Genomic DNA, 23,431 nt, shown 5'->3' on the forward strand with positions numbered 1-23,431 from the left:
AACAACCAATCCCAAAGTCCCACAGCAAGTGAATCAATGATATGTAGGAGTGAGGGATGATTGTTAGGACCACTTTAAAATCAATGGGATTTTTCAGATCTGCCTGTGAAGCGGGGTTATAGTATAACATTTATCTGAAACAAAGCCACAAAGATTGCAATCATATGCTCAGCTCCTAGATTGGGGATGTAAATCCCACAACATACTGATTCAAAAACCAAAGGGTAACGACTTAGCCACACTGACATTTTAGTTTCTCTGTTGATTAATGTGAGTGGCATTAACTGATCTTTGCAACAGCAATTCTACCAAGTGCAACAACTGAACTGAGACTGTGCCCATACAGGTATTTTAGTTAGAACTTAAATCCTGCACAAAGATACATGTTAAATTACCTTTGTCATTGGCTCAATCAGGTCCATATCATACACCATGAATCCATCAACTCCAGCATTTATTTCAAGCAGCTTCAAGCTAAAGCGTTAAGATAGCACTGTTAGATTCTGTATTTTCTTGAGTGAATAAACAGTAGGAACAAAGAAAAACCTGATGAACAAGGCATATGGAGCCAGATCAAGCAGCCACCAGCTAAGAAAGGCATTATATATAAGTAGGAACACAGGAATAGATGAAGGCTATTCAGCCCATTAAGCCTGGTCTGCCATTCAATTAGATCATAGCTAACTCCTACTTCAACAACAATTTCCCATGGTACCTCATATTCCTTGATGTCATTAGTCTCCGGAAAACTATTGATCTTTGTCTCGGCACGTTCAATGATTGAGCTTCCACGGTCCGCCATGGGGAAGAACATTCCTAAGATTCACTACTGTCTCACTGAAGAAATTCCTCCTCATTTCAGACTTGATTAATGTGCTCCTTACTCTGACATTATGGTTCCTGATTCTAGAATCATCAGCCTAATGCCATCCCTCCTGTCACACCTTGTAAGAATTTTATAAGTTTCAATCAGGCCACCGCTCACCCTTCCAAACTCTATTGAACACAGGCCCAGTTTTCTCAACCTCTCTTTGTGATGCAGTTCCATCATTCCAGAGGTTAGACTGGCAAATATTTGTTGCACTCCTTCTTATCAATGATTTATGTATATGAAATAGTTCCTCATTCACCATAATCAATCACGGCTCATTTATCAAAAATAAAGCATTTTGGAGAAAGGAGAGGGATATACAATTTCTACTAAGTGTGCATTTTCGCACCAGACGGGGTGGTTTTTCATAGTTGTTATGCAGTAATCCCTTTTATACAGGACATCAATGGTAAATATCCAGTTTGAATAATTTTTTCAACGTAAGATTCTGGACGTTCAAGCATGATTTTGACTGTGAGATGACCCATGTACTGGGAAAATCCTGTATTTTCTTTTGTGTGATATCCCTTTAAGACCAAAGTGGGCTGAACACTATTCTCAAAAAAGGTTCTTAGTTTCTGATAATAATGTAATTAGAATCTTAGAAATGCTATGAATCAGTTTAACATGGGGAGGAACAGTTAAGAAGCATTAAGTAAATAAAAGGCGAATTGAAATGAGATTTGATCAGCCTACGCTTTCTGGTGATTCAACACACACTGAGATTTCATGCAAAGACAAAATAAGAAATGTTGTCACCAAATGGAACAGTGTGGCCAGTCTTTGAATAAAACCTGGTGATGAAGGTAAAGAATCGCTCTGTGAGCAGAGCAAAGACTGTGTTACTGCGGGTTATACCGTCAGAAAGATCTGATAGCTGAAGACGGGGCAAAATGTTGGTAATTGGACAAGACACATTTGTAATGCTTCAGTGTTGTCAGAGCCTGGCAGAACATTTAAAGGGGTCTCTTAGGGATCTGTGCCATCAGGACTGTCATTGCTTAAGCGAGAAATAATTTGTAGATGTGAGCCTTGTTGTTGGTTGTTGCGTTCCGGGACCTTGGATGCAATACAGATTCTGGTGAGATCAATTTAAGAGCCAAAATGCTTGTTTGGGAAGTGAGATATCCTGAAAAGTCAAGGCCATTTTGAATAGACTGTGATATTGAATGTGGTTCCACATTTTTTTGGTGGAAGGTACGGCCAGAGCTTATCTCTACATTACCTGTATCTTGTGCCAACCATTTAAAGTGAAATGCATTTCTATTTGAAACATCCTCCGACTATTAATTAATGTTTGAATTATATTGGTCTTACATGGTTGGTTACAGTAAAATTTCTTAAAATTAATTCCTGTCAATTGGCTTTCTTTCCACGGGATTTCTGGTGACTTTCTTTTAAATGTTAGTTATTGGACTCTATGGTGGAGTGGGTAACAATGGGGCTCTATGCCTAACCTCAGTGGTTTTAGACTAGAAAGACAATAAATGACCAAGTTTCTATCTAATCCTCTTTCATGACTGAACCTGGGACCTTTCTGTTTTTGGATTTTAGTAATACATTTATCCTTTGAGTTTTAGTTCGAGAAGTCAACTATTTCAGCGAGATGAATTTAGTTAGGACCGTTTCAAAAGTTAAAGGTGTGCAGCATGTATATAGGGTATGTTTCAGATGTAAATTCCCACTGCATTGTAATCAGTGTGAATGCTGTACATACCGTGTGACAATTGCTATTACTCTCTGGTAGGCCAAGCTCCCCTTGTCTTGGGGCAGTAACAGTGCTGCCATTCCTCCAGTTGCCAAAGCACCTCGCTTATGGCAAGTCTTTACCAGAAGATCCATGTAATGCTTCAAAAAATGTTTCTCCATATTCACATATTTACTGCGATCTGGTAAGAGGAACTCTCGACGACATCCTGAAAAATGACATTTGCGAAATGTTTGACATGTACACCTATATCGCACAGATAGACTGTCTTATTAAAGCTTCACGTTGTTAAAATCGAATCATTTAGCACCTCCCTGAAGTCAGGAGCTTATCGCGTGGGGAGAAAACAGCAAAAGGTTGTCTACAGTTGTATACTCCGTGACACAGCCTGTCAGTAAGTACAGTAACAAATGCAATAGGTCATTTCCAAACAATTATCAACTAAACCATAAGCAGGTGTTGTACATTGAAGTGTTAAAATGGTTCCACCAGGAGATCATGTGAATGGAACCACTGCACCATCATTTCCTCTAAAAGCAAACACTATGTAATTGCTGAGGAACAATGAGCATACCCATTTGTCTGTCCTCGGCATGCTGCGTTTAGTTCAACACCGTCAGATTGTGAACCCACTCCAATTCCTTCTCTTTCTTTCATCTTTACCTGTTACATTCTCTGACACCATGTCCTCTCTCCTCTCCCCCTGCAGTGGGACTGTCTGTTCTTTCCAGTCTGGCACACCATTGTTCTGCCATTCTCACATTCTGATCACTCAATCTGCACTATCAGCACCCTTTCTCACCCAACACTCCGACCCCACCCCAGCTCCACCACTGCATAAATGCTGCCCCCTCCACACTTCACATCAGCTCTGCTGAAGCATCATCTGGATGCAAAACATTAGCTTGCTCTCTCTCCATGGATGCTGCCTGACTCGCTGCCGCCTCCAGCACTTTTTGTTTTCAGCTTTGAGCAATGCTGATGAATTCTGAGGGTAACTCAGCAGCAAAGCCTCAGAGATAACTTTCGCAATGACTGGTATCCTCAACTCAGTCACCATAGAAGGGTCTAGGCCCAAAACGTCAGCCTTCCTGCTCCTCTGATACTGCTTGGCCTGCTGTGTTCATCCAGCTCTACACCTTGTTATCTCAGTCACTGACCTGCAGCTTTGTTATAGAAACATGTCATTTTACTAAACTGATCCAAGCCTGCATTTATGTTCTGCATGAGCATTCTCCCAACTGTTTTCATCCCCCCCATTCAGCAAATACTTCCATCTTATTCGCATTCAGGACTTACTTAGCTTCCTCTTAAAGGCATGATCCAATTTCCACACATGCTCTATGTGCTCAGCGGTTTCACATTCTAACTACTCTCCGGTGAAGACCTTTCTCCTGGGTTCCATATTGGATTTAAAGTGTCTACTTCTGACCCATGCTTTCGATTTTATGAGATGGAGGGAGATGATCAACTTGTTTTGATCTCCCTTATAGAGGGTAACCAACAGAAACTATAAGTCCGAATAATTTACAACCAGATAAGTAACAATTCTTCCAAATCTTAAAAACAAACTAAGATGTTCCTGCTCACCAAATTTGTTCACAAAAGAGGCTGAGTAATCCCAGATGCCACAGTTCAACCCAGCAGAATGGGCTCGCAACTCATAAAGAATCTCCTCCATCTCAAACGTAGCCAAGATACTTTCTATTAAGACAGTGGCTTTGATAGATCCAACTGGCAAACCCAACTGGAAACAAAGAATTACTGTGGTTATTAGTATTTCTGTCTCAGGCACTGTTTTTATCTCTGTAGACTGCATTTTGAGGATGATTACGGATTCATGATGAAAATGGATATTCATACTTAAACAAACATTGGCTAAAGGATAGGGTAAAAGACAAAAGGACAGTTTTATTCACAATGACATCCAGGATTCCTCTGCATAATGTTTTACAAATTTTGACCAAACCATCAGATACCAAACTAAAGAGAGTGAAGTATGTGACTAACAGAGATATAAGATAAAGAGCGGGAACACTATTGATGTGGCCAAAATACAGAGGGTGAGACACTCCAGGGGAACTGTAGTAGCATTCCCTCTGCTGAGTCAGAGATTGTGAGCAGAGGCTGGAACCCAAACCCTGCATTTTGCATTGACATCCACGAGCATATTTTTACTTTGAGGGGTTTGTGTTCCCATCTGTACCTTCTGGGAGGTTTACATGGCCTGTTGCACGTAAGGGGGAGGCCACCTCAGGTCTAACCAGAAGAATCTTGGAGAGTAAGCAGGATACAGTTTATTACATTGACAGACTGTAATAACAAGCTCCACATCACCGCAAAGACTATTGGGATGACCTTGCCTTACGTTCATCTCCCATGAGAACGTACATTGCTCTCTACAAAGTCACCAGGACATCTGCATCATGGGTGAGACTTATTGCACTCAGTCAAGTATTAACCCTTTCAGACTTCCAGATCCATACACGTTAGCTGGAAAAGTAGCTGTGAATTGTGTTCGATGACACTCTTCGCCTGTGGCTTTACAGGTTACGGTTGCCTTGAAATTGTTTGTTCCTGGCTCCATCCAGGCATCAGTAAAGGATTTTGCAGGATTTTGGACTCACGAGTCCATAACTATATCAAATTTGTTGCAGATGCAATTTTCAGGCCTGCGCTGGAATTTGTATCAGTTCGTGCAGACGATGCGGGCTAACCTGATAGCCCCTGTATGGTAATTCTGGCTCTTTCTCTCCAGGTCACCTCTAGCATGCCTACGGGAACCAGAGGCCTGCACAGTGTCATCCTCTGACAGCTAGCTAGCCTTACAAATACAATGTGCTCACTTCAGCATGTGGCTCTCTTGCAGTCCAGTCGCATGCCCACTGCTAGTGCTGGGTGCCAGGCAAGGCTGTGATGGCATACTCTCTGATGCCTCCCCCTCTCCAGAGGTTAACTTTTCACCATCAGGCCTGGTGGCTGGAGCTACATGGCTTCCACCTGAAACACATACATAAACCTACAGGTACACACACACACACACACACACACACACACACACACACACACACACACACACACACACACACACACACACACACACACACACACACACACACACACACACACATCACAGTCCCTTGCAAATTGATGCAAGTATTTCTCCCCAAACACTGCAAGCTTCCAAAATCTTAGCCGTCTTGCTCTCTTCCCCCGCCAGGATCTTCCTCTCCTCGCCTGTCTCCAACACTACTTTTGCATTTTGCTTTCTTGCTGGACAGAGAGCTGCAGACTCTCAGTACTCCGGGGGCCTCACCACAGCCAATTCTGTAACTTGTGGCACCAAGTCTCCTTCACTACTCCCTCCTTCCCTTCCACTTCCTCCTCCTCCTCCTCTGACAACTGTTGAAAACTACAAAGGTGCTCCTCCTCTTACCCCTGACCTCTCCTGCAGAGAAAAAGGGACTTTGTACAGAAACTTGTGCAGAAATATCATGTCTTAATTTGTGGGCCCAACATTTCCATAGTTAGTGAACAATATTTCTTAACAATCATTGTTAGCAAACAACCCTTACACTTTAGAAGCCACCCAACCCTCTCCCCACAGCCCTCTTAAACCAGCACTGTGTGCAAAGCAATTGGCAAGGCATTAGGCAGTCCCACACACAGGACCCTCATGTCTTTCCATATGGGTCCACCTGTGAAAAGGTCACGCACTCTCCCTAGCAGATGTAAAAGGTTAATCAGCTTTTTAAGGGTCTGCAATGAGGTCCTTCAGATGGTCCTGCAGCTGCTGGCCTCCAGTATGCCGTCCATCAGGGCTTCTGTGGCCTGACAGGAGTGAGGTGGCCTTGAGGTAACCAAGCTGTGAATTGTTAGCTACTGAATGAGCTGAGTGTACACACTTCATGCTTCCTGAATTCTCTCTGGAATTCTAAACCATGCGGTGAATTTTATGTTTTTTATTTGCACGGGGTACAGGAGACTGACCTGGATGTGTCAGATGTACCCACCTCCGCCCTCTATCCCTGTGCAGCCTTGCGTACTGTGGCCAACTAGCAACCATCCGTCAGGAAGCTAACCTGACGAGGAAACGGTAGCAAAAACTGCAGATGCTGGAGTCTCAGATAACACAGTGTGGAACTGGTGCAACACAGCAGACCAGGCAACATCAGAGGAGCAGGAAAATTGACATTTTGGGTCAGGACCCTTCTTCAGGAAATGGTCCCGACCCGAAATGTCAACTTTCCTGCTCCTCTGATGCTGCCTGGCCTGCTGTGCTCCTCCAGCTCCACACTGTGTTGTAACGGGAAGAGGAATGCTATTTATCACATGTCCTCATACAAACTTACCTTCTTTTGAACCCAAACAAATATATTGTTCCACAATTTGGCCTCCAAATGGCTTTCAACCTGCAATATGACAAAACCCTGTAAATATACTGTTAAATTTGAGAACATTTAATTTACACTTTTTATCATGAGCTGAAACATTAAAGAGCTTGTGCTGATGCTCACTGGAAGTGCAGCTCAGAAAATCAAGATGCAAAAAGTGCAGCCCCATCCCCAATCCACATGCCCTTCAAATGGCCCTTACAGCCAAAAAGTTAATTTTGTGATTTCACGCATTTGGCAACAAAAATAAAAGAGACTTATTGAGCTAGATTTTTAGGGTTGGGCTCAGGAAATTTGGGTCAGGCTCACTCTAACTTTGGAAGTGTAGGCCTGTCACATCTGCCCATCTCTGAAACATTTACATAGCCAGAAGATTAAAGGAAGGAGAGGTTCAGTTTTCCTGACTCCCAGGCAGCATTAGACACATGTTGATGACAAAGCAGGCTGGTTAGAATTTCCATCTCAATTTGCTGGGAAATTGGTCCAGCACTGTTGACGACCTTCCATCACTTCACTAATGATCGAGAGTAGATTGATGAGACAGTAACTGGCCAGGTTGGATTTGTCCTGCTTTTCATGTACAGGATATACCCGGGCAATTTTCCCACATTGTTAGGGTAGATGCCATCGTAATTATACTAGAACAGCATGGCTAGGAAGGTCAGCATGTTCTGGAACACAAATCTTGAGTACTATTGCCAGAATGTTGTCAGGGCCCACAACCTTTGCAGTATCCAGTGCTTCCAACCATTTCTTGATATTCCATGGAATGATCAGATTGGCTGAAGACTGGTATTGGTGATGCTTGGGATCACTGGAGGAGTCTGAGATGGATCATCCACTTGGCACTTCTGGCTTACGACTGCTGCAAATGCGTCAGCCTTATCTTTTGCACCGGTATGTTAGGCTGTTCGATCATTGAGGATGGGGAGATTTGTAGAGCCACCTCCTACAATGAGTTGTTTAATTGTCCATCACCATTCCCGACTGGACATGACAGGACTGCAGAGCTTACATCTGGTCCATTAGTTTTGGGATCATTCAAATCTGTCTAGCACTTGCTAATGCTGTTGGCATGCAAGTAATCCTGTTTGGTAGCTTCACCCAGACTGATATCTAATTTGTTGGTATGCCTGGTGCTGCTCCTGGCATGCCCTCTTCCACTCTCCACTGAACCAGATCTCCTGGCTTGACGGTAATGGTTGAGTGGGAGATATGCCTGGCCATAGGATTGCAGATTGTGCTGGAATACAATTCTGCTGCTGATGGCCCAAGGTCCCGGAGTTGCTAGGTCTGTTCAAAGCCTGTCCCATTCAGCACAGGAACAGTGACATACAATACAACAGATGGCATTCTTAAAGGGAAGGTGGGACTTTGCTGCACAATGGCTGTGCATATCTCTGACTGTGCAGTGGTCGCTCTTGCTGATACTATCATGGACATATGGATCTGCGGTTGGCAGATTGGTAACGATGAGGTCAAGTATGTTTTTCCCTCTTGCTGGTTCCCTCACCACCTGCCGCAGACTCAGTCCAGCAGCTATGTCCTTTAGGACCCACCCAGCTTGATCAGTAGTACTGCTGCTGAGCCACTCTGATTTTTTTTCATTTGTTTGTGGGACGTGGGCATTGTTGGCTGGTTAGCATTCATTGCCCATCACTACTTGCCCTTGAGTAGTGAGCTGTCTTCTTGAACCGCTGCAGTCTACATGCTTTGAGTTGACCTACAATGCCATTAGGGAGGGAATTCCGGTATTTTGGCCCAGTGACAGTGAAGGAACAGTGATATATTTCCACATTAGGATGGTGAGTGGCTTGGAGGGGACCTTGAAAGTGGTGGTGTTCCCATGTATCTGCTGCCCTTGTCCTTCTAGATGGAAATGGTCGTATGGTTGAAAGTCTGAGGATCGTTGGTGAATTTCTGCTGTGCATCTTGTAGATAGTACACAGTGCAGCTACTGAGTATCAGTGGTGGAGCAAGTGGGTATTGAAATCCACCACCCAGAGTACATTCTGTGCTCTTGCTACCCTCAGTGCAACCTTGAAATGTTGTTAACATGGAGGAGTATTGATTCATCAGCTGAGGGAGCATGATGCTTAGTAATCAGTAGAAGGTTTCCTTGTCCATGTTTAACCTGAAGTCATGAGGCTTCATGGGGTCTGAAATCAATGTTGAGGACCCACAGGTCAACTCCTACATGGTCATCACCTCTGCTGGATCTGTACTGCCAGCAGAACAGGACATATCCAGGGATGGTGATAGTGGTGTCTGGGACATTGTCTGTAAGGTATAATTCTGTGAGTATGTCAGGCTGTTGCTTGACTAGTCTGTGAGACAATTTTTCCAATATTAGCATGAGATTTCAGAATGGAGGATTTTGCGGGGTGGACAGGGCCATTTTTGCCAGTGCCTGGGTCAATGTCAGGTTGTCCATCTAGTTTCATTTCTTTGTTGAGATCATGTAGTGATTGATACAACTGAGAGGCTTGCTAGGTCAATTCAGAGGGCAGTTGACAGTCAACCACATTGCTGTGGGTCTGGAGTCATGTGTAAGCCAGACCAGGTAGGAATGGCAGAGTTGTTTCCCTTAACGACATGAGTGAACAAGATTGGTTTTTCCAACAATTGACAATGGTCATCACTAGATTCTTAATTCCGATATTTTGTGTTGAATTCAAACTGGGTGAAATTTGAACTTGGATCTCCAGTACATTACGCAAATTTCTGGATTCATAGTCTAGTGTTAATACCACTAGGCCATTGCCTTCCCATTACTGAAACTGAATCAGCATCCACTTAAAGATGAGACAATGGGCCATGGTGTTTTTCATTTATTAACCACCACCAGTTTAACCAGTAAATCACTCATGCTTTCCTATTGATTCATTTACACGCAAAGCTTGTTAAAAGCAATGCAGACCATAAAAGGTGAGGAAGAGGTTGGGAGTGAGGAAGAGGTTGGGAGGGAAGGGGCTAAATGAAAGTGGAGTTGGAAGGGGAGATTAAGCACTCCAACCCTTGCAGTGCCAACCTTTCTCGAAAGACATCGAGAATATTGGTGGACACCACATGCTCCCTCTCCAAGGAAACCCAGGCATGAACGTAGCTGCAGAAGGAGGGGCAGACAATCGGCAACTATAACCTCTTCACTGCCCACTGCCATAGATCTGTTAATGTCCAACTTGGCCTCTCACACATTTTTGACCACAGAAGTTGATCGCGCTCTTTAACAATCATCATGTTGTTAAATGAGTCATTGTTCTGTTAATTTCAAGATATAACATCTTCAGTTAATGTGGTAACATCGCAACTTCATGAAAATCACAGACAGGTTAAACGTGGGGTGCCACTTTCATGAGGCTGACAGCACAATTCAGCCAGAAACATGCAGTGATTCTCAACTGAAATGGTAACTCTTTCTTGTAATGAGTTCCTCACAGACTTGCACATTAGCGAAAGTTTTTATCATTTAGGCACAATTATTTTTTCAGTCAAATCTGGCCCAGAGTTTTTCAGTTCCAGCGTTGAAACAGAAAGAAAGATTTAGTAATGATTTGGTGCCTTTCATGAACCCAGGAAGCCTAAAACACTTTCATAGCAAATTTTGAACAGAGCTAACTACTATAATATTCAGAAGCATGGCAACTAATTGGAATGAAGAAGATCCCAGAAACAGTTATGACTAGGTAATCTGTATTTATAATGTTAGTCGAGAGATAAATATTGACCAAGACCCTGGAAGAGCAGCCTGTTTTTGAAGCATGCTAGCGTTTTGTGACTTCTGTCTGAACACCAGACACAGCCTCCACTGAACAGCCTTGTATACCTGAGAAGTATATGACCCAAGCAATGAGAGGCTATCTTGGTGCGGATTCTTTGTTCTTAAATGGGGTCATCTTCAATCTGTAACTGAGAACATTTGTGACATTTATCTCCTATATTAAGAATCAGAAGCTAACACTAATACTGTCTATCATGTGTGACAAATCCCTTTGTGTTTCGTGAAAATAAACTTGAAAGCACCCCAGATAGTTCATTGTGCCATCACCCAATATGGGCCATACATATTAAAAAGATTCAAGGTTCAGTCCTGTGCTAGTATCTGATCTTAATGATGCCACCAGGAGCACACTATAATTGACCTCTTCATGGCATGGCATCTTGTAGCTTCAATAGCATTAGCTGACATCTATCCACTTTCAACAGCATCATCTATTTGTCATCACTCTTGGCAAAGTATAATTTAAATATGCTGAATATTTGAGTAAGGCAACATTTCTTTATCAAAAAGACAACAGCATTACATCATGTGTATTGCAATGCAAGTAGCTGGGTGGTCAGATATGACTTACTGCTACTATTAAGGGGGCAAGGTCAGCAGACAACAACAATTTTAAAAAATGAATTACGACAGAAGAATGAATGTTAACAGCAAAAATTGCAAGATACCTTTGACAGATAAAAGAAAGGACCACATTCATTTTCGAATAATATTTGCCCATTGTGGTACATCAATAATCCAAAGTCAAACAGTGGACCAGGCACCTCCTTTCCATTGACCTGTGGATTGTAAACAATGCATAATTCACATGTAAATATAGGACAGCCACAAACAATAACAGACGGTCTCAAAATGATTACATATCAAGCAACAAATTGAAGATGACATACCAGCAAGTTGTGTTCAACCATGTTCCATGCTCTAGGCCTTAGCATTAGAATGGGTGCCTTTGAAATAGGTGGTACATCTAAACATATAATTGAACTGTTATCACCATGCCACAATCGTTAAACTCTGTCTTTCTGGAATTCACACTTGGAAATGATCACATTTTTCATCAACAGAAGGACATTGAATCCCAACAATTTTTCCAAATGAATGACACGGTAAAACTCACATAACTATTGCTCAGAAATTACTACATTTCTTACTTTTACTCCATTGCAAAATATTAACCCTGTTTTTGAAATTCTCTTCACTAAAATTGTAAGACCTTTGATTATATTTTCTATTTTATTAAGACTTATCAAAAATCTCAGCCAATTAATAAATCCTTAAAGGCTGGTATTGATACCGACCTGAGAGGCGAAGGGACCTGCCACTTTACCACTCCCAACATTTTGAGTTGCCCGTTTCAGGTACAGACCTCCTATCCAACACTAATCCCCAACTCCGATCACCTTTCTTCCTCCAGACACCACTTCCTCAAAAACCACCATGAACCCAACAGTTCATTTCCTTGCCACCAACCAAATCTGTGTATGTGCCAGGCAGCCTAGTGACGGTAATGCCTCTTCTGTCAGCTGCAGGCAGAAATCAGTCTCTGAGTATATTCTGACCCCCATGACATAATACCCAGCATCCCATTCTCCAGCAAGACAAACAACCCAGTTCAGACTTTGCAGCCACAATACTCATGCCCAGTAGGAATCACACTCTACTATTTGAACTAAAGCTGTCTTGTATATTTTAACTATTAAGGCCAAATATTAATTTCAAATATCTCATTACATTTAAAACTGAACTTGTCAAAGTTTATTCATAAATATGAAGACAGTAAAACTTCACTGAAAGAAATTAGGCATGTGTAAAATATTAATGACAACCAATGAAAATGACCAGTTCAGTAATAGGTTGGACTTGGCACATAAGTCACAATTAAATGTTAAAAACTGAGATAATCACATTTTGCAATATAAAATTAATAAAACAACTGTAATCTTTGTATGGGTCATTTTATTTCAAAGGGATTACCATCTTTGTCCTCAGGAATGGGAGGTGATGGTGGAGTGGCATTATTACTAGATGACTGACCCAGAGATCCAGCTAATGTTTTGGGGCCACAGAGTGGCTCAGTGGTTAGCACGCTGCCTCACAGCGCCAGGGACCCAGGTTTGATTCCACCCTTGGGTGATTGTGTCGAGCTTGCACATTCTCCCCGTTTCTGCAAGGCTTTTCCTCCGGGTGCTCCGGTTTCCTCCCACAGTCCAAAGAAGTGTAGGCTAGGTGGATTGGCCATGCTAAGTTGCCTGTAGTGTTCAGGGGTGTGTAGATCAGGTGGGTTATAGGGGGATGGGTCTGGTTTGGATGCTCTGAGGATTTGTGAGGACTTGTTGGGTCAAAGGGCCTGTTTCCACACTGTAAGGATTCTATGTACGTGGACTTAAAATACCTAATCCAACACTTCGCAGTCTATAAATCAATATTGAAAAACAGATCCTAGCATTCAGTTAATCATTACGAACAGTGTGGGTGTATTTTACTATTGTTTAATTCATTTGGTAAATCAAAAATGTCCTAAAGCTCAAAGTATTACTCTATCAGAACTTTTGTTTGGCAAAACATTTTGTTTTCCTTTAGAGTCGATGGGTTAAATGGCCCAATTCTGCTCCAATTTCTATCTTATGGTCTTAAAAGCAAGCTATGGAGCTAATTGTGGCACACATTCATGAACATTTGACAGATACATATCCCTTGTGGAACTTGTTCAATTAGTGGAAGAGTTTAAGGTTATAAGGCACTGTTTTCAGTGCTAGATGGGAGCTAGTGATATCTATGTCTTATGTCCTTATGTTCTTGCATTTTGGAAATAAACCTGCTCAACTGTTTCAGCCATCAAGTCTCCATTATTTTATCTATTCTAAATGAGTATGGCTGTGTAACACAAACTCCACTTAATCTAAAAACACTTCATGAATGGGGCAAACAACACCACCACCCACCCCCAACCTCCAATCGCATATCCAACACACTTCAAAAGTGTGAACAAGACGATTTAAAGTCTGTAAGAGTTCCATTTGTTTAATAAAGCTGCCATCAGGCCACTGAGAGAGAAAATAGACATGCAAAACACCCAAAATGGGAAAAGGATTCTTACCTGGAATCTGATTGTGAACTGCCTTGTACACATTGAAAAGACCTTGGATTTGATTAAAGTAGGTTGGACAGTGACCATCATCAAAATCTGTCTGTAAACACAAATCAAAATAGAATAACCATTTCTACACCTTTTAATCAACAGTAAAGAATGAAGATAACTAGGTTTACTTAGACAATTCTCACCACAATCCAACTTAAATCTTAACATAAAAATTGTGTGTATATAGAATAGAATATCCTTTATTGTTATGTGTACTCAAGTATAGAAGCACAGGAGTACAGAAAAAAGTCAGCTCTCATTGCACCATTTTAGGTACAAAGTGCCTTGGTACAAATCTTAGATACAAGAGGAATAAAAAGAAAAGTTGTACTTCCCTTACAGTGATTCATTGTATAAGTTAGAAATTAGGCATAGTTAAAGGGATAAACATTACAGTCAGATAAACAAACTGCAGATAAACATTACATTGCAGTAGCTCAGTGCTGGGGCTTCCACATGTGGTCTGACCAGCCTCATAAGCCGCTGACCGCCCGCACCAGAGCCCAGTCTAACAACCAGCCCTGCTCCACTCCGCTCTCAGCCGCTCCAAGGTAAGTTTCCATAACACAACATGCCTGTGCTTACACTCCACTTCCCTCTTCCTGGGAAAAAGGTATTAAGTTTCCAGAGTATATTTTGAGGTTTGATCGTGTGCCTTTAATATTTTCCCACAGCTGGAATATAAGCTCATGGGCTTTCACTGCCTGCATTCTTAACTCTGGAATTCACTCCTTTAAACCTCTCCTTCTGCATGCTTCTCTGCGGGTGCAGGTGGGGTCCCTACAATGGTACATGCGCTGCCATACAGATTTACAAACTCACCATGAGCCAGAGTACTGAGGAAAGATCATTGGCCGAAAATATTAACTCAGTTTCTCTCTCTGTGGACGATATTTCACCTGAGTATTTTCAGCATTTTCTTATACTACTTCACACAGTAACTTGTTGGTATGACTCCAGGATTATCACTCAGCCCATGACTCCTAATTTTAAATGCTGTTAAATTGGAAGTTTAACAAAGTAACCTTTCCAACTTTTCCTTTTACAAATGGCATTCACAAAGCAGCTTTATGAAGTCATGACATAGCTCTGCCCACATCAACTTCTGTCTAGATAAGTATTTAAGACCATAAGATCTAGGAGCAGAATTAGGCCATTCAGCCCATCAAGTCTGCTCCACCATTCAATCCTAGCTGATGTGTTTCTCAATCCCATTTTCTTGCTTTCTCTTTGTAACCTTTGATCCCAACACTAATCAAGAATCTGTCTTTCTCTCTCTTAAACACACTCATTGACCACAGCCCTCTGTGGCAATGAGTTGCACAGATGAGCCACCCTCTGGCTGAAGAAATTCCTCCTGATCTCAGTTCCAAAGGGTAATCCCTTCACTCTGAGGCTGTGCCCTTGGATCCTAGTCTCTCCTGCTAATAGAAACATCTTTCCATGTCCACTTTAACTAAGCTTCTCAATATTCAGTAAGCTTCAATCAGATTCCTCTTTATCCTACTAAACTTCATCAAATACAGACCCAGAATCCTCAACTGCTCCACAATGACAAGCCCTTCTTCTCTAGGATCATTCTTGTAAACCTCTTCTGGACCCCCTCCAAGGCCAGCATATCCTTCCTCAGAAACAGGGCCAAAACTGCTCACAATAAATATCAAACAGTCTGGATATCGAGAAGCCCATGTGACAAATGGTGCATCTTATTCAAAGTTGAATTTGAGTGTTTGGGCTTGAACTGATTACTTCATGAATGGAAAGGATTTGATGAAATTGAAAGTTAGTCACTTCAAGACTTAAACGAAAGTCCCGATAACATTTTATTAGAATATTACATCAAAGGAAGCGTAAAAGAATTAAAGCTACATCGAGGAATTGTTGTAATTCACAAGTGCTCTAAGTTTTAATTAGGAGCTTCTTCATGAGTTATTGCAAAGGTGAAGTTACATTTCCTGATATTCTAGTTGTTAAATAAATAAAATGAAAAGCATTTAGCTAAGTTTAACTGTGTTTTTTTATTCTATTCTCTATTTTACACCTTCTGTGATTACGAGCATGCTTTCTCCTTGATTCAGAAATTGGGATATTCTGAGAAGTAGACTTCTCAAGAGCTGTTGACTCTTTAGCCAAAAATTTACAGTTATGATTGATCCTCACATCCCTTCTACATTCGCTCTTCCATAACAGTTTCTGTTTTACACTTTTTCATCTAATTTAAAGCATATTGAGCAGAATTAAGTTTTAAATTTCAAGATCTTTGATTCGACACAGCTAAAACAGTGGACTGAGGAAGGCAAACATTCATGTTCTGTCTTTTAAAGTAACACTGGGTAATGTTCATTCACGTGGAAACATGTTCTCTTCCCATAACAACTGTCCAAAGTTCACTCATCAACAAATTTGATGCATTATTTTCTCATCCTTTATGACATCACAACTAACAGTAAGAGATCATACCTGAATGCCCTGTGCACTGGAACATAAGGCTTTGATGAAATGTTCAGTGTTGGCTGGAGACACATCACCAAGATCAATGTGCCTGTTCTGCAACCTCCGAGGGACTGGCTCAACTCTCCAGGATTCATCCTTCCGGATGTATGAGGTAAGGGGCAAGAACTCAGGAAGTCCACCACGACAATCCAGTTCCAGCTTCGTACTGATTCTCAACCGTAGTATCTGCACAATGTAGAGTGCTCAATGAATACAAGATAAGCAATGCCACGCGCCTGATTTCAGGGTAATTTCGCTTGTTTGTTTTTCTGCTGACTGGACCGCTGTGGTGGGATACTGCTTTACAATGTACTTATAGAAAACCCCGGATCATTGTCACATCCCAGGAAGTGGGAGACAGACTGGATACTTCCTTAGAAACTGAGACAGTCCATGTTCAAATGCAGCAAGACCTGGTCAACATCCAGGCTTGGGCTGAAAAGTAGCAAGTAACATTCACAACACCCAAATGCCAAGCAATGACTACATCTAACAAGACAGAATCAAATCATTACCCCTTAACTTTCAGTGGCTTTGCCATCACTGAATCCCCCATTGTCCAGATTACACTGACCAAGAACTGAACTGGACTACCCAAATAAGTACTGTGTCTACTATAATAGGTCAGAGTCCAAGAATCCCACAGGGAGTAACTCACCTCCTTTCTTCCCGAAGCCTGACCAGCCCCTGCAAGCCACAAATGGGAATGTGATGGAATGTTGTCCACTTGCCTGGAATGGGTGCAGCTCCAACAACACTCAAGAAGCTTGACATCATCTAAGACAAAGTTGTCTGTTGATTGACACCATATCCACAAATACTTATTCCTTCCACCAATGCTCAGTACAGCAATATGTGTCATCTAGAAGATTCAGAGATTCATCAAAACACCTTAGATAGCACCTTCCAAAGCCATGAAAACAACTGTCTAGAAGGACAAAGGCAACAGAAACATGGGAACTCCACCACCTACAAGTTCCTATCCAAGCCACTCACCATCCCGACATGGAAAGATATCACTGATCCTGCAGCAGTGCTGGGTCAAAATCGTGGAACTCCCTCCCCAAAGGCATATCTGTCTACCTATACAAATTGGACTACAATGATTCAACAAGTCAGCTCACCAACACTTTCCCAATGGCAATTGTATTTAAGTAGGGTATTGGCCAGGGAGGGTTTGGCCAAGATAGGGGAGGGATGGTGGTGAAGGCGTGGGGGGCATGGTGAGTTTGAGAAAGTGAGCAGGTTTGTAGGCTGGGCATCTACACACCCACCAATTGAAAATGAACCAGGCAGAGGCAGTGTAAAGTCCAGCTAATGTTTTGTACAGCATGGCGGTATTTAATATATCACTCATGCACAGCTTTCATTTTTACTTCTAGTATACCACATAAAACTAGAAATCTTTCCCCCTCTTTCCTCCCTACTATATGTCTTGCTCCAGCATTGAAACTGATGTTATTTTGCCATGGCAGAGTTATGCCTGACCTCCTGTGTATTGCATCACCAAGTAGCAGGATGCGGACATGAACCAACAATACTCTAGCAAGTACATACTAAATGTGAACTGTGCCAACATTAGGAAATGACAATTTTCCCAGAGGAAGAATTCAGATGGCTAGTCACATTGGTACTGTTACATTGCACCATGTAAAAGCAGGTATAGATCAGTTAGAATGGTTACATGTTCCTTACAAGCTGTGTTAATTGTAAAGGTAGGAAGAGAAACAAAAATCACTCAAGATTTAAGAAGTAAGAATGCAATATATTGAATTAACCTATATATTTTCCTACTACATGACAAATCATATACCTTCAATAAAGTAGCAGCCATTACAGTACACATACACAGCATCAATTCCATATTCAATAACACAGTATTAGAAAGCGTAGCCCCAGATAAAATAACAAGCTTTTTCTTACTACATACCTTTGTTTTTACATTGATTTGCTGACTGAAAATAATAGTTTGCTTGTTGCTAATGTGTGCATTGCAGGTTTGACTATGGCCTCAAAACAGGATGCCTTAAAATGGAAGCAAAATACTTCTAATGCTGGAAATAGAACATAGAACATAGAACATAGAACAGTACAGCACAGAACAGGCCCTTCAGCCCACAATGTTGTGCCGACCATTGATCCTCATGTATGCACCCTCAAATTTCTGTGACCATATACATGTCCAGCAGTCTCTTAAATGACCCCAATGACCTTGCTTCCACAACTGCTGCTGGCAACGCATTCCATGCTCCCACAACTCTCTGCGTAAAGAACCTGCCTCTGACATCCCCTCTATACTTTCCTCCAAACAGCTTAAAACTATGACCCCTCATGCTAGCCATTTCTGCCCTGGGAAATAGTCTCTGGCTATCAACTCTATCTATGCCTCTCATTATCTTGTATACCTCAATTAGGTCCCCTCTCCTCCTCCTTTTCTCCAATGAAAAGAGACCGAGCTCAGTCAACCTCTCTTCATAAGATAAGCCCTCCAGTCCAGGCAGCATACTGGTAAACCTCCTCTGAACCCTCTCCAAAGCATCCACATCTTTCCTATAATAGGGCGCCCAGAACTGGATGCAGTATTCCAAGTGCGGTCTAACCAAAGTTTTATAGAGCTGCAACAAGATCTCACGACTCTTAAACTCAATCCCCCTGTTAATGAAAGCCAAAACACCATATGCTTTCTTAACAACCCTGTCCACTTGGGTGGCCATTTTAAGGGATCTATGTATCTGCACACCAAGATCCCTCTGTTCCTCCACGCTGCCAAGAATCCTATCCTTAATCCTGTACTCAGCTTTCAAATTCGACCTTCCAAAATGCATCACCTCGCATTTATCCAGGTTGAACTCCATCTGCCACCTCTCAGCCCATCTCTGCATCCTGTCAATGTCCCGCTGCAGCCTACAACAGCCCTCTACACTGTCAACGACACCTCCGACCTTTGTGTCGTCTGCAAACTTGCTGACCCATCCTTCAATCCCCTCGTCCAAGTCATTAATAAAAATTACAAACAGTAGAGGCCCAAGGACAGAGCCCTGTGGAACTCCACTCACCACTGACTTCCAGGGAGAATATTTTCCTTCTACTACCACTCGCTGTCTTCTGTTGGCCAGCCAATTCTGTATCCAAGCAGCTAAGTTCCCCTGTATCCCATTCCTCCTGACCTTCTGAATGAGCCTACCATGGGGAACCTTATCAAATGCCTTACTGAAGTCCATATACACCACATCCACAGCTCGACCCTCATCAACTTTTCTAGTCACATCCTCAAAAAACTCAATAAGGTTTGTAAGGCATGACCTACCTCTGAAATCTGAAATAATTTCACACACGTGTGAGATCTGCTGAGGTTCTCCAGCATTTTCTGATTTTAAAATAGGTCCCTTTTTTGGGTAGCAAGTCGGGGCAGAAATTTTGCCCGGAGAATCTCCTCATTGATTCTAATCTTAGTGTCTTGTGACCGCCCCATTGAACTCAGCACGAAGGAGGAACTAGGGCAATATGATCTCTGTGGATTGCACAGCACTGCCCAATACAACTATCAATTTTGCCACTGTGGAAGTCTCCCTTGTTTAAATTTCAAATACACTATCATTCCTGATTTATTCAGAAGTCACACAACACTGGGTTATAGTCCAACAAGTTCATTTGAAATCATAAGCTTTCAGATCACAGCTCCTCCAGCAAGTCAGGACGAAGGAGCAGCACTCCAAAAGCTTGTGATTTCAAATAAACCTGTTGGACTATGACATAGCGTTGTGCGATGTCAGACTTAGTCCACCTCAGTCCAACATGGCACCTTCACATCATTGATAATGGGAACTGCAGATGCTGCAGAATCCAAGATAACAAAGTGTGAAGCTGGATGAACACAGAAGGGCAAGCAGCATCTCAGGAGCACGAAAGCTGATGTTTCAGGCCTAGACACTACATCTCTGATGAAGGGTCTAGGCCCAAAACATCAGCTTTTGTGCTCCTGAGATGCTGCTTGGCCTTCTGTGTTCATCCAGCTTCACACTTTGTACCTTCACATCATTCTTCATTTAAAAACAGAAAGTGCAGGAGAAACTCAGCAGATCTGGCAGCATCTGTGGGACAGAAACTTTAAGTCCTGAGGCCTGACTGGAATTCAGACATTCCATATCATGTTGTACACACGTGTGCAGTTTTTGTCCATTCCTAACTATGTTACTTGGCTCCCCATCTTAACTTCTTCCAACGTGGTCATAAATTGAGTTTTCTACACTATAGTCCATTTCTCTTCCACATCTGATGCTTACATTTCCATTGAATTTTGCACCAGTTTCCAAAATTCGAATTTCCCTAGTGACCCTTTTGTAACCTTCCTAAGATATTATGTTCACAACTAGGCGTGAGATTTGCCTGAGGGTTCAGGAACTTCAGGTATAAACTCAAACTCAGAATCCCAATAGTGCATTGATTTTCCACTTTATTCTTCAAGCACCTTGCCATCAACAGTGAGGCTAACGTAAAATTGAAATCCAAAGTGACCAAGAACAGGCAGCCAATCACTTCATACGATCTTATACGTATTGTCTATGTCCTGGATATACAGTGTTTACACTTCTGCACAACTCAACACAGCTGAAATGCTTATATTGTAGAGTTGGCACCAGCCTAATGAGCATTTGGGTCATGCATACGCTGCCTGCATAACTTTTCCATTTCCGTCACTTGAGGAACCCTCCTCTCAATGTCCTGTCATACTGTGAAAGCGAGGCACCTCATAAGGCACAACATTAAAGAAAACAAAGGTACTTGCATACAAATACACATTTTCCTGTGGATCCCCATCCACAAAACAATTATACCAAATCTCCTGTGAATAATTTTGGGAAGGTTTAGTGTATTAAAGGCACTATGCAAATTCAAGTTGCTTAGTTGTTGTTAGAAATAAATGACGCTTTGGAATTGAGCTGGTTTATGAAAAAAAACCTAATATTATTTAATGCCAAATTGCATTAATTATTGTCAATATGCTTATGATCATTCTCCCAAAGCATACAACCATTTTACAATCCATTCAATAACATGTCCTACTTAGAACAAAGAACATGAGCATTTAACATATACCAAAAAATGGATTATTAACTTACTACTATGCAACTTATGTAAAAACCATATATTTTCATGATTCTGAAATTTTTGATTGTGAACAAAGGTGGGAAAGGAAAAATTTTAAAAACTAGGAATTGATAACGGGAGGGGATCCGATTGAAACGTGTAAAATTCTAACAGGGCTGCACAGCCTGGATGCAGATAGGATGTTTTCCCTGGTTTGGGAGTCGAGAACCAGGGGACACAATCTCAGGACATGAGGTAGGCCATTTAGGACTGAGATGAGGAAATATTTCTTCACTCAAGGGGTAGTGAACCTGTGGAGTTTATCACAAGCATCACAAAAGGCTATGCAGGCCAATTACTGAATCTACACAAGGATGAGGTCAGTAAATGTTTAGATATTAAAGGCATCAAGGGGTATGGGAAGAAAGTGGGAATATGACATTGAAGTAGAACAGCCATGATCATATTGAATGGTACAGCAAATTCAAAAGGTTGAATGGTCTACTCCTGTCCACATTTTCTGTGATTCTTTGAAATGAATTGCTGCAATTTAAGTGCCATTTACACGGCTGTTTGTTCAACCAGTAGGGAAGTTACGTTGCTGATGAACTGGCACCAGGGGGAGTGGAAAAAATAAGATTTGGCCAGCAAAATGGAGCTGACTGGTCTGTGGACTAGTGACCAGCTACTGTCAATGTCAAAGGCCCCCAAACTGTCTGAGAGCCAGTGAGTATGACCAGAGTATAGCCAGAAGGTGGAAGATGAGAGATGCTGTCTGCACTAAAATATACCTAAAACCTGAAGAAAGCCAGTTTATTAACTCTCACATGTTGCTGTAGGTTGTTGCTCTGGAACAATGAGTCAGAGACATGATAAATTGTGAACCAGCCACTCTGTGCTTTCTGTAAGCCAGTGGAAATATTTGGAGAAGTAAGATTGAGAAGCAGCAATTCCAGGCAAGCCAAAAGGATCATCTCAACGAACCGTGTGGACAGAGATCTCCCAGTTTTTCCCTCCATAATAATACAATTTTGTTGTGTGTCTGCATGTGTTTATTTAGAGTTTTTTTAAGAGGTTAGAGTTTTAACTGTCATGTATTTACCTGCACTAGAATATATTCATTTGTAACATATAATAATTCCTATTCAGTACAGAAGCCTGGTTTGTTCTTCTAAAAGATAGGTAAATTGGGGAGGTTTGCAGCAGTTTTATATAAAATCTTTAACTTTTGGGACAAGTCTGGCAATAGTGGCTTGATTACCAGCAAATTAGCTCAGTGAGGCATGACCTTTAAAAATCTCAAGCAATTACATATTCATTTCTGGTGGATTGAGGTCTGTTCTTTTAGAAACTTTTCTTCTTGCAGTCCCTAGGATTTCATTTTTTTCACTCATCTAGTGTAGTACACTAGATTCTTCACTGAATCTAGTGTAACCAAAGTGTACACTGCTTTATCCCATTTGACCTTCAATTCTGCTGGTACTTTTTACTATAGAGCAGTGGCCAACTTCCATTTTCAGGTTTATCGTCCAAAAGCAAAAAAGGGGAAATAAATGCTCTTCAAGATAAAACAAGTAAGTAAGTTCCATGCACGATATATTAAAGTTATTGCCCATTGCAGCAGCATTCCAACAAGTTAATTTATTAACCAATGCTATCATGTTCCATTTTGTTTATTAAATGGTTAATGTAAAATTATGAAAATAATGGCATTTTCATTTAGGATTTTCAGATTATATTACAGATACAATACATATGAACTAAAAATAAATTTATGGATTGATTGATTTATTATTGTCATATGTACTGAGATACAGTGAAAAGTTTTGCTTTGCATGCTAACTGGACAAATCATACCTTACATAAGTACATCAGGGTAATAGAACAGAATACATAATTTAGTGTTACAGCTGCAGGCAAGGTGCAAAGAAAGATCAACTCTAATATGTAAGGGGTC

The 23,431-nt window shown here is 41.5% G+C and overlaps 1 protein-coding gene across 2 annotated transcripts in view; it reads right to left on the bottom strand.

Annotated features, from left to right (window-relative positions):
- The window catches only part of ugl (ureidoglycolate lyase), a 46,366-nt gene that overhangs the window by 17,854 nt on the left and 5,081 nt on the right, over positions 1–23,431 (bottom strand). For both annotated transcript variants that reach the window (XM_048531343.1, XM_059640356.1), the window contains 8 exons: positions 16,354–16,572; positions 13,852–13,942; positions 11,645–11,721; positions 11,423–11,533; positions 6,932–6,991; positions 4,170–4,326; positions 2,589–2,787; positions 396–474 (listed from right to left, as the gene is read on the bottom strand). In XM_048531343.1, coding sequence (XP_048387300.1) covers positions 396–474; positions 2,589–2,787; positions 4,170–4,326; positions 6,932–6,991; positions 11,423–11,533; positions 11,645–11,721; positions 13,852–13,942; positions 16,354–16,572 — 993 coding nt within the window. The remainder of the gene's footprint in view (positions 1–395; positions 475–2,588; positions 2,788–4,169; positions 4,327–6,931; positions 6,992–11,422; positions 11,534–11,644; positions 11,722–13,851; positions 13,943–16,353; positions 16,573–23,431) is intronic.

The sequence above is a fragment of the Stegostoma tigrinum genome, chromosome 1 (assembly GCF_030684315.1).
Source record: "Stegostoma tigrinum isolate sSteTig4 chromosome 1, sSteTig4.hap1, whole genome shotgun sequence".
NCBI lineage: Eukaryota > Metazoa > Chordata > Chondrichthyes > Orectolobiformes > Stegostomatidae > Stegostoma > Stegostoma tigrinum.